The sequence below is a fragment of the Apis dorsata genome, unplaced genomic scaffold (genome assembly GCF_000469605.1).
Source record: "Apis dorsata unplaced genomic scaffold, Apis dorsata 1.3 scaffold_52, whole genome shotgun sequence".
Taxonomy (NCBI): Eukaryota; Metazoa; Arthropoda; class Insecta; order Hymenoptera; family Apidae; genus Apis; species Apis dorsata.
Genome location: NW_006263353.1, coordinates 3,163,374 through 3,175,365, shown reverse-complemented (window position 1 = coordinate 3,175,365; position 11,992 = coordinate 3,163,374). Strand labels below are relative to the sequence as shown.

At 33.1% G+C, this 11,992-nt stretch overlaps 1 protein-coding gene across 1 annotated transcript; it reads right to left on the bottom strand.

Moving 5' to 3' along the window:
* Positions 1-497: 497 nt before the first annotated feature.
* Positions 498-5,590, bottom strand: LOC102676404. The gene is made up of 4 exons (XM_006609329.2): positions 3,610-5,590; positions 3,209-3,441; positions 2,406-3,127; positions 498-1,591 (listed from the first exon to the last, which is right to left on the bottom strand). The coding sequence occupies exons 1-4, from the start codon at positions 4,250-4,252 to the stop codon at positions 1,453-1,455; spliced, it is 1,737 nt and encodes a 578-aa protein (XP_006609392.1). The 5' UTR covers positions 4,253-5,590; the 3' UTR covers positions 498-1,452.
* Positions 5,591-11,992: the final 6,402 nt, after the last annotated feature.

Here is an 11,992-nt window from a genome sequence, read left to right as displayed (position 1 = left end):
AAAAAAAAAAAAAAAAAAATCGTGGAAGATTTTCTTTCGTTCGATTCGAATGATTCGAAGTGGTAAAAAGAAAAAAAAAAAGAAGAAAAAAAGGAAAGAAAACGTATAGCGCGATTGATCGTGCATTGGTGGAGAAAAAACGACGAACGAACGACGAAGTGAAATTGCTCGAGGTGTCGGTCGTGAGAAGAGAATGGAATGAAAGTAAAAATTGATTTATGAGGGAGGAATGAACGAAGATAGAGATTGGATAGAAAGTGATTTTATACGGTGATTTGGCTCAAGATTCGTGAATGGGGATGATGGATCGCTCGTTTTCTTGAACGAGATTCAATCGAGAGTGTAAATTGGTTATACTTTTTATGGTTATTCAAGCTTTACATGTGATTATGTAATTTTATCTTTCTTCGAAAGATATGTATAAAAACGTAAGTATAAATAATTTTTTTGGTAATTTTATTTTAATGATATAAGGTATGAAACAGTGATAGTTGTCCTTTTTTTACATTATTTATTACGAACAATACAACTTCGAGATAGTAACATCGAAGTGCGAATCGTTTTTGTACAATAAATAACTTACAGTCTAAACGTAATCGAGTTATTTATGCATATATAATAACTACAGTAATAACTGGGTATGGCACCCGAGAACGTAACAATAAACGATCGAATTTAAAAAATAAATAAATATTTGCGTTAAGAGTTTATTTTTTAAAAATATACTCATTGCAATAAGTTACTTATATATTAAATATAAATTACATTTTGTATGTATTTTACACAACGATATATGGATTTAAAAATATCTTAGGAGAAGTTATTTTTATTTAATTTAATATCCGGGAAAAATGTACAATTCGTACAAACAACAATAAAGTTACAAGAATTATCACTAGGAGTTTCTTTTCTGACAAAGTGTCAAAGCTACGAAATTTGACATTTCATCAGAAAATATTATCCAGCTTCGGACGATATCCAAGACTGAACATAAACGCTAAAAAATATTCTTGTAACTTCGAAAAAAATCTTGTAGATATTTACATTTATAATGTATTCGAACATTCCATTCGACTTATAATATCCATCACATTAAATTCCATTTGATATTGCCACGAGTGCAAATCAGATAAAGCCCCCCATATATTATATAAAATAATATTATTTATCGAAAATTCTACACTAATTTTGCGATAAACTTTTCAAATTTTAAGATAAACCTTCCAAAAAACGATCAAAGCGTTTCTTTAAAATAATATCGTGTTTTTATCTTTCTAAAAATATTTAAATGTATAAAATCATTCGACACTCGAAGAATCGTGACTCTGACACAAATAAATAACCTAAATAACATCTAGCGGAATAAACCAGTCAATCTCATACGGAGATTTCGATGCCTAGTTTAGCGCGTTACATAGCCTATTGCAAATCGTTACAAAATTTACACCCGATTTATTCGGTATTTATATGGCATGGATACGTTCTTAAACAATCTCCACCATCTTGCCCAAGTCTGGCCGCTTCGAGATATCTGTGAAATTTCTGGCTGGATGAGCTTTCGGTCCCAGTGTGTTTCAACTCCTGCGGATCTCTGAAAAAAAAAAATTGTCTCCGTTAACAATCTCTTGACATAGAAATCAAGCGACAATCATATTAAACCCTGACCCTCTTTCTTCTGCCAATATTTGCGTCGAGTCAACATGTGTGATACTTTCGCCATTTAGCGGATACACACACTAACGAATTAATATTACACTCTCTTTTAATGTTACATTAATAATTATATACACGTGTAATTAATTGTTAATAAACGATTTTTTTTAATTTAATTCTTATTTGTATTTGTTTATGGAGAAATTGAATGCCTTCTTCTGAATTCCTCTTTTTCATTTTCTCTCAAAATTAATCTCTTTTTATAACATATTATTTATCACTAATAATTGATAAAAGAGAATATTTAGCTTCGATTTATCATAATATACTGGGATTAATAATTCTTGTACAGTGAATGCTTGTTTCGTGAACAACGTTTAACGTTGCCGGAGAATGGCCAACGGAAAGAATATAAAAAGAAAAAGAATCAAGTCCGAGAGGAATGTGATTCAACGTTCTGATTCGAGCGATTCAGAACGATGGCTACCTTTCTCCTCATAATTAACGCCGAAACCGATCGAATTCGAATGCGATGCGAATCGATGAACACGTAATTAATATCAGAAAAATCGAGACAAAAGGGGAAGAAGACAAAAGAATCAATCATCTCAATATTGTTCGTGAAATTATTTGACCAAGGACGGACAAAAACCAAATAACCACGTCCCCGTTTCCACGCTTTCCAACGTTGAACCAACTTCTTCTAAACATTAATAATTATCGGTTAATCTTCATTTTTCATCCTCTCCTACCTGGACAACTCGTTCGAAACGAGGTTGCTGTGCGGCGAATAAACCGCCGGGTTCTTGTACATGCTGCACACGAGTCTTTCTCTACAAGGCTCATCCACGAATCTCAATTGCTTGAATATGTCCTCTAGCCTGTTAATTATCGGTCCATAAAAGTCATCGTCGTACTCTGATCGCCGAGTGCCAACTGTTATCTTCGACTCTATCTGATTGCTTTTCGCGGAACCTTGCTTATTAACATTCTGCGTTTGTCCAAATGAGGTGTACGCCTTTACATTTGTCGCGGTTGGCAGCAAAGTGGTGGGCAAGTTAGCAGGATTCAAAGGAACGTTGACCACTGGTGCGGAATTCGTTCGACGGTTATCAGCGTACGCCGAATAAGCTAAATTATGAGCCGACACTTGTGGATGCTTCTCCAGATATGGAGACGGTAGCGATTGAACGTTCGACGCGTACTGAGAGACGCTATACGGTCCGGAGTAAGTGGGCGCTGGAAATGACGCTGGAAGCACACCAGGAGGATGGACTGTGCCACCTCCTATAGGCTCTGCTTCGTACGGTTCTTCGTAAGGCTCTATACCCCATTCCTTCAATTCCTCGATATCTTTTCGATATTGAATGTGAGGATGGGCGTAATCGTAACCGTCGAATTCATTGTGATGACGGTGGCTGTAGTAGGTTGGAACTGGTACCGGAACCGGGACATGGTGATGATGATGAGATATCTAAAATAAAAATGGAATATTAATGTGGTTATTATTCGAGAAGCATTCGCCAGATGACATCGAAATGGATTTAATGATTACCTGGTGATGATGATGGTGATACTTCGTGCCGTGCGTCGAGTAATAGCTCGAGCATAATTTAAATACATGCGCGAATGCCGGTATGAAGAAGAGCAGCAGCTTGAGGAACAATTTCTTCGCGGTACCCACGCCGAATAAAAATGGTATCACGAACATGAACTTCAATTTGATTAATTTGATGATCAGCAGCAGGGCCAGAAAGCTCGTCAACAGTTTGTTCTGTATGAACTTCTCTAAAAATACGAACAACATTGATCAAATTGTGGAAAATTTTAAGCAAATTTTTATCGTTGAAAAGTTTATGTATATATATATCAATTTCATTTCTATAATTATACATAAAAAATTTAAATTTACACAAACATCCATGTAATCTATTTTTGCGTTATAAAGAATCGTACTAATTTTTTTGAAAAAGAGTCGTCCTTGGTTCTCCATTCCATTCTGACCAAAGTCCACTCTGACCAAAGCGCCATTTTCGTCAACCTCACGAGGACTCAGTTTAATCGTGGCACCCTCGAAGAAAAAATCGGGTAATTGGATCTCGTAATCTCTAGTCGCGAGAAATTTCACCGTCTTCTTCCTCAACGCATCAGTCACTTCCTCCAAAGGTGATTGCTTTTCGTCAAATTGTCGATCCCTTTCGTCCTCACTTTCCTCTTCGTTGCAGTCATCCTTGATAGATCCATCCACAAGATTCTCATCCATGGAATCTTGATAATTTTCCTTTAAATTCCTGCGGCAGGTACCATAATCCAATTTGTTCTTAGTCATGGTCAAACCATCGAACACCGTGATGTTGTCTCGTTCCTCGAAAACATGATCCAGATAAGTGTATGCGTTCTTCTGTATACAGGAAAACGTAATTGACCGATCGCAGTCTCTGATTAACCCATCCCACAATTCATTCCCGGTCTTGTTCACCCATAAACCACCAAAATTAAAGATCCTCGAATATTTCTCCAAATTTTTCAAAACGAAGAGCCGAGAATTTGCACGCGCCACGAAGAAACACACGATCACGATCACGTACTTCAGATGCATTCTCGTCGAGGACTAGATTCAGTTACTTGCCGAAACTTTAATTAATTAAAAACTTCAACTCGTACAAGTTTTCAAATAAACTTAATTCAACTGTGTCTCTGATATTTCCAAAAATATTTTTTTACATGTTAACAAATCACATTTATGAAATGGACTGTTTTATTCCTGTTTCCAACGTTGAAGGAATCTAACTCGAATGTAATTCATCCTATATTTGCCATAACAATTCGACCGAAGTGTTGAACCAAGAAGAGAAAGAACCAGAGATTGATCAATATACACTTTTGATTTCTTCGAACAGATATCCACGTGCACCTTTTATCACTTCCGTCGCCCCCACCAGCAACCTCGACCTCGATATCAATCCAAACGCGTTGCTCCTCTTTTTTCTCTTCAGTGATGTTCGACTACCTTTTTAGAGGTTGTTGGATTCCACGCAATTCATGTCGCGAACGGCACATCGATTCCCTCGACATGCCCGTGTCACCTGGCCGGCATGTCACGTCGTCCTCTCGTTTCGTCCTCTCCGTCGTCCTCTCTCGCGAGACGCGTTCACCACGATCTCCCGCTCAAAACTAACCGCAACCTCCTCGGTTCTCGGCTACAATTCACTTGAGCGTCAAGTGTGTCAAAGGCCCTCCTACTCCGTCCATGCCCGCTCCGTGGAAGGTCATTATCGTCTCCTCTCTGGCTGCAACCGGCCACGCGCCTCGGTACACGCACGCTCGTTTCGAGAGGCGTCGAGGAGGATTTCGGATTTCGTATGCGCCACGGTCTCGGACCTCTTGGCACCGGCCGCGGTGAAAGCTGATGGAAAATTCTCTGTCGATTTTTTTCTTCTTTTTTTGCTAACTGTTTTTCGTTTTTTAAACACGAGATACGAGTTATTTATATAGAGATTATGGATTGTGCCGGTTATTATACGGAGGATCTTTTTTTTTTTTGGTTTGGTTAGGTGAAATTTCATAGCACTTCAAGTATTAAATACTTGTTTAATTATACATTCCATAACACGGTTATTCATGATATAACTGTACATGAATTTATTGTGTATCCTTTGGTTTATCTTGTTGTACATGAAAAATAGTTAAGATGTTTAGAAAGTGTAGAAACTAGGAATTAAGTTGATCTTTTAATTAATGTATGATGTAACGTATGTATAATGTTATTAGTTGTCAAAACTTTTCAAAGATTAGACGAATATTCTTAGATTGTTATATTGTATTTTCATTTATTTTGAACTCATAATTTAATTTGGACAATTGCTAATCATTTGGATTATTAATATAACTTCCAATTATTAGATAGTACTTTAATTTTGATTAGAGTATGATAACTATGTCATACTTATCAAATCAATATTATATTTTTCTTTTTCATATTTTGTTTACTAATATGTTTCAAACAATATTGTTTACCATTCCATCTTCATTTTATTTTCTTATTTCATATTGTGAAACAAATAGATTCATTCCGTTAATCAAATAAATAAATATTACACTAATCATAACAACGTTCAACAAGGCAAAAAGAAATAATTAATTCGTCGTTTCTCGTGAAAACTGTTCTTCTATAACAAGATTTAATAAAAACTGCAAATCAGTGAACCGTTGCGCTGTTTATGTGCTATTAGACCGGTCTGACGCGAGGTGACGAGTGATCTCATTTTGATTATTGCTTGATTACAACCACGAGATCCAAGATCACTTTTTGCAATCTCCGTTAGGTTCTTTGAGTAGTCGGCCCATATCCGAATGTATCCATAAAATAAATGCAAATAAGTGGAACGCGAGAGTGAAATTCGGAGCGTGTACCGTGAAAAACAAAACGAGAAATGAAGAATATCATCAAGCAGAATATTAAGTAACTCTGTCCTCACCTTATTTTTCGTATCGAGGTTAACTGTTGTGAAAGACGTAGCAAAGTTTGAGATTTGACTAGGAAATGATGGCACAGTCATCTGGAACGAAGTATAAGTCAACAGCCGAGCGATTTCCAATGAATAACTGAAATTTCATTTATATCCTTTGCCTTTCCAGATGCAGATGATACAAGATGTAATTTCTATTTTAAATTTTTACTTGAATGCCGATGATACTGTTTGTCTTGATTCTGTTAATTATTTTAATTAATAATTTAATAATTTAAATTAATTTTACTTGTTATTGTTATAGTTATTGATTATTCTATTTCAAATTCTTCTTCTTTCAATTTCTAATAAAAATAATTATACCTCTTGGACAAAAGCTATTTCTACTCCAATTCTCTATTAATTATTCTATTCCTTTTATTTCGAAGTTATTCATAGACGTCATGGATCAAGTAGCCATCTCATAAACATTGTTACGAATTCCTAACCAGCACCACCTTGCAGTTTTCACTAATGGATCGTTGGTGAAGGTGTTCCCATTATTGGAAACAACCGCTTCCATGCCAATAACCTACATTCATGAGGAACGTACGATAAGCAACGGTCAGTGACTGTTTTCAGCAATCGACGTTTCTTCAATGAGAGAAATGGTTTCAATGTCATTTCTTCCTGAATGGGAAAATCTTGATCTTGAGATTGGAAATGTATTTGCAAATTATTAAATTAAATGGTCAAGATGTAGAAAATACAATACACACGATCAATCCTTCGTTTCACAGTGATCTTGTCTAAATTTCATGATCACAAGGAAGAATCGGATGGGTCAATGGAGACACGATGGCGAACGTGGTCGGATGAATTCCATTGACCTACTATCGATCTGGCCACTGGGCAGGTAGAGCGACGACCGGCTTAGTCGCTCGACGACCACCGAAAACGATCGTGCTCGTTCATGGAAACGGCCTCGTCTTTTTCCTCCTTCTTTTTCGTCATGGCCCTCGATACCCATGGAGGAAGAACGGCCACGCTCCAGACAGCCTAGATATTAGTACCAGTACGTAGAATTCCCCGACGCTACGTACACACGATACCACTCGTCGACCTAGAAGAATTTCCATAATAGTAACACACTTCGAAATCCTTTCGATTAATACTTAAAACGTATATATCGAAGATACTCGTTTTGGCTGATTATTTTATGGAAATTTTATTAGTTTCTGAGATTTCGAAGAGCGATAGCGAATAAGAAATGATTAAACGAATGTCGTAGCGAGAAAAAGAAGAAACTCGAATGCCGAAGTAGGCTGAATGAACCGTATTGTGGAAGAATATTTCCAAAAAAAAACGTGAGATTCTTCCTTTTTTTCATAATATCGTTAGTTTCTACTCAAATCATCCACAAGATTGAAAAAAACAAAATAGAAATTACGCTATATCGATTATGTCTTTGTTTCATTTTTATTTGCTTTTTTAGATGATAAAAATTAAAGCTGTTTTTATCATAAATAATTTATTGTCGATGATGAATAGATTACGAAAAATTAATATAATTAATAGAATATTCACTTTTGAAATACTTTGATATAAGCCATATGAAATATAATTTGTAAATTGTTACAAATTTAAATAATTAAAAATTAAATATAATCCTATATGTTGTTTAATATGTCAACGTTTATCAACACTGATCAAGCATTGTGTTGTTGAACGGACGACAACATTAAATCGGAAGTCTATGCGTGTCATTAACTGAGAAACGCCGGCAGAAAGTATTTGTACAAGACATACTGCATCGAAACTGGTTTGCACGTGCTCGAAGTGAACCAAGGAACTGGGACACATTGCATATATTGGGTGTGCGTAAAAATTTTAAGTCTTACCCTTATTCAATGTCACGTACGCGATCGAGATCGACGATTCGGTACGTGATATTATTCGTGCTTCCTGGTAGCTTCGAATATTTGGAACGGTAAATTCACTAGCTTGGAATGCTACGAAAGAAAGTTAGAAGTTAGAAAAGAAAAAGAAATAAATCTTGAAATTTTACTTGTACTTAAAAATTTTTCAAATTTTATTTACTCGAAAACGAAGCTTCAAATGAAAAAAATTCTTTATATTTTATTTTTTCATGAAGAACTTTTTGCCTGATTATTATTAAGATATCATCATGAATAATGAGACACGTTGTATAAACAGATGATTAAAATGATCAATGAATTAAAGTGATTTCTGTTCGACTTATATAATGCTGATGATGTTAGAAATAATTAAAAATGTTAGAGACAAGAAAGTTAGAGACAAATGAACAAGATTGACATAGATTTTTGATATAGAAAACGAGTCAATTATGAGAAGCGAGATTTTTACCTGGATTTTCTTTGGAAATCATCGTCGTTTACTTTGGCACAGCATGGAAAGATACGATTTCTGCACTCTTTAATTTGTCATTATCACGTCATTCTTGGAGATGAAAACAATGCGATCAAATTTCCACTCTTTTTCCTATCTGGCCGGTTTCTCGTGTCGGTAATGCCCCTGTTACATCAACGAGGAATTGAATAAAGATCCGTCACGAAGCGTGCATACGGTCGTAGGAAAGTGAACCGATCCACGAACTCGTGACGTGACACATTCTACCTATTTCTGGCACTGATAATCGAGTCTATCCTCTTACGTGAGAACTTTCACCGATTTTCCCGATTCATTGTTCCGTTGTCCATTATTCTTTTGAATTTTTCCTGAAATTAATTATTTTTATGTAGACATTATACATATAAAGAATTTTATGAAGGTTGTCGAACGCGTTTTAGATTTAACCTAACATAGTTTTAACCTAAATAAAAGTAGTTTAGAGAATCCTTAAAATATAGAGCAATTTTATGTTCAACGTTTCGAATTAAATGTTAAAATTATATTAAACTTTTAATGGCTTTAAGATATTTGAATTCTATGTAGATAAACAGGTTATTTTTTTAGATCCATCTACTAGGAAGAAACAGAAATTGTTAATCGTTAGAAAAATCTGATTGCCGTTATACCTTTCAAATGGAATCGTGTTGTCTTCGAAAAAGATACGTGGTACGAAATATATATGAAATGTATGTGCTAAGTTCGCAAATCGATGTGGGTCAGTTATTGTACAGAGAAGATTCTAAAACGATTTGTATATTGAGTTATATGTAGTATTAAGAAACGCATTTTTTATATGCAACTTAATGCTTAATACTTCTTGGTATATAATTATCATGCAATTAAAGCGTGTACATGTTTCTACACTTATCTATGTTGTAGCTATTTATGTTATGGAATCATATTATAGTTTATTATTCGTTTATATATTGTTTTAAATATTCGTTAGTAACGAATCATTACACATAAGTATATTCAATTATGATTAAAATCGAATTTTGAATGCTGTGTATATATATATATATAAATTGTTATTTAAAATTGACAAAAAAGTTACAAATATTTTAAAATGTAATTAAATTAATAAAAAAATCTAATACTGAGTTGTAAATTTGATTTCTTTTTTTATAAAATGTTAAAGAATTAAAAAAAGAATTATTCACAAATAAAATCTATTTCATACCTTGCATTCCATCGATATAATTATCCTACGAATTATTCGGAAGATTATTTTTACGATACGATTCTGAACTTCATAATGAAAATTGGTTGGTTGATAGTTTTAGAAGACATATAACAATGCTCTTCAACTTGAAACTTTTCAGTCGAAAGTTGGTATCTTGTAGATCTTTTCTGATTTTATATTTTTATTAAATTTTATTTATATTTTATGAAGTCGTTGTTCTATACAAAAATGTACATATTTTATATTAAATTACTTTAAGACACATTTTAAAAGAGTTTTGAAAGAGAAACGACGAAAGTTCATTTGATGTCTCATATTTTATTTGTGGTCACGCACTAAGAATAAGTAAAGAAAAGGAAAATTAATAGTGAGAAAAGGATAAAGATAGGATAAAAATATTAAAATCAACGCTAACTTCAGAGTGCTGTAAATGAAATATATAAAGAAAAGAAAGAAAATAAAAATAGAGTAAAAATTGATATCAATATCATTTTTTGCATAATTTTAAAAAGATGGTTTACTTAAAAAATAATTACATATATCCTTTTTTTATTTTTTTCCCCTCATTATTTTCTCCTTTCTTTACGTATCTCATTTGCTACATTTTAAAGATGGCAGTCATTTTTATCCTTTGTCTTTCATATTCTATTTGCTCTTTTTATTTATATTTGTTCTGCAAAATTTATATGCTCAAGAAACACTTATATATGATTAAAAGATTCTCAAGAAATATAAAATTATTTCTAATATTAGATGATAATATTACTGATTAAATTAAAAATAAAATTAAATGTAACTATAAAATTTGTTCGAATAACTATTATAAATATTTCGTAGCTTTTTATTCGAGGGAAAATTTATCTGACGAACTTAGAAGGAGCAGATCGTTTCGGCCAATAGTCGAGCCGCTAGCTAGTCACGTGATATGTAACTCGGAATATTTCGTACTTCTTCGTTCGAAGAAAGATTTACCGCGCAAACGTAGTTAAGGGGGAGAGTGCTCCAACCAATAGGAAAGCTTCTAAGAAGTCATGTGGTGCATTGCGTCATTCGTCTCTCGAAAATCCTTGGGACAGGACGTGTCGCCGGTTCGTACGTCGCAATTTTTATTCTTATTAAGTTATTTTATTAATATTGTTATTAATTTCGTTTATTTAAGTGTTCATTGTACATTGTGATAAGAAAATCAAATAGTTTTGTGAATAATTATGTGATATGTTGTGTTATTCGTCTTTCCGAAATCCTCTAGGACGCATCACCTTGAGGTACGTAAATACATATTGCGTCGCAATTTCTATTCTTATTAAAGCTATTATATTACTTATATTGTTATTAGTTTTATTTAATTATTCATTGAATTATATTATTGAAAATTTAAAAATGTTTTAAGCCTACAAAGCTGAAAACATTTTTAATATAATTCAATCTTTCGAGAAAATTTCAATTCGCGTTCATATCAGGTTTCGACAGGTTTCGACAGGTTTCGACTTGTTTAATTGCTCTCCCCCCCCCCCTCCCCCGCCTTCTGTCTAATTTATATGATATATTGAAATTGTTATATGGATTATCAAAAATTATAGTGTTTAAACGCTTCTCTTCCCTCAATGTGACCAATTTATTACGTAATATGTTATTTTTTCAATTATTTTTTTATTTCTCATTATTATTACTATATTTATTCAATAATTTATTATTGAATATTATAATTCTTTGAAGAAATTAATTAATTCAATTTTATTTATCAAATTATATTAGTTATTGCCTTGTTTTAATACAATCTTTTAATTTTCATATATTTTATATATCTATTCTAAAAATTTTTTGTGCAGATTAACTATTGGGATATCACAAGGAGGAAAAAAGGAATTTCAAGATGGATGCCGTAACGACTTTCGACAATGACTAATCGGAAAAGTGGTAACATTTGATCAAAAACAGATTCATTTTTATGTTTTTTTCATTGAATTATACTGATATATCTATATTTGTTAAGTAACTCATAATACATGAATTATTAAGAATATCATAATGAAATTAGATTAAACAAATTACATTTTTATTTTCATAAATTATATTTTTTATTTCAAATAAATTAAATTTATTCTTTCATCATCTAACTCTCAATTCCTAGCTTTAGAAAAGTATTTTCTTTAATAATGCTCGATAGAAAAAAGAAGAAAAGATCGAAAGATTTTGTTCTCTTGTTTCTTTATTCCCTCCCTGCTAATCCAATTTTTCTTTCAGAAAAAATTATGACCGCGCGCAATGCGGTTGA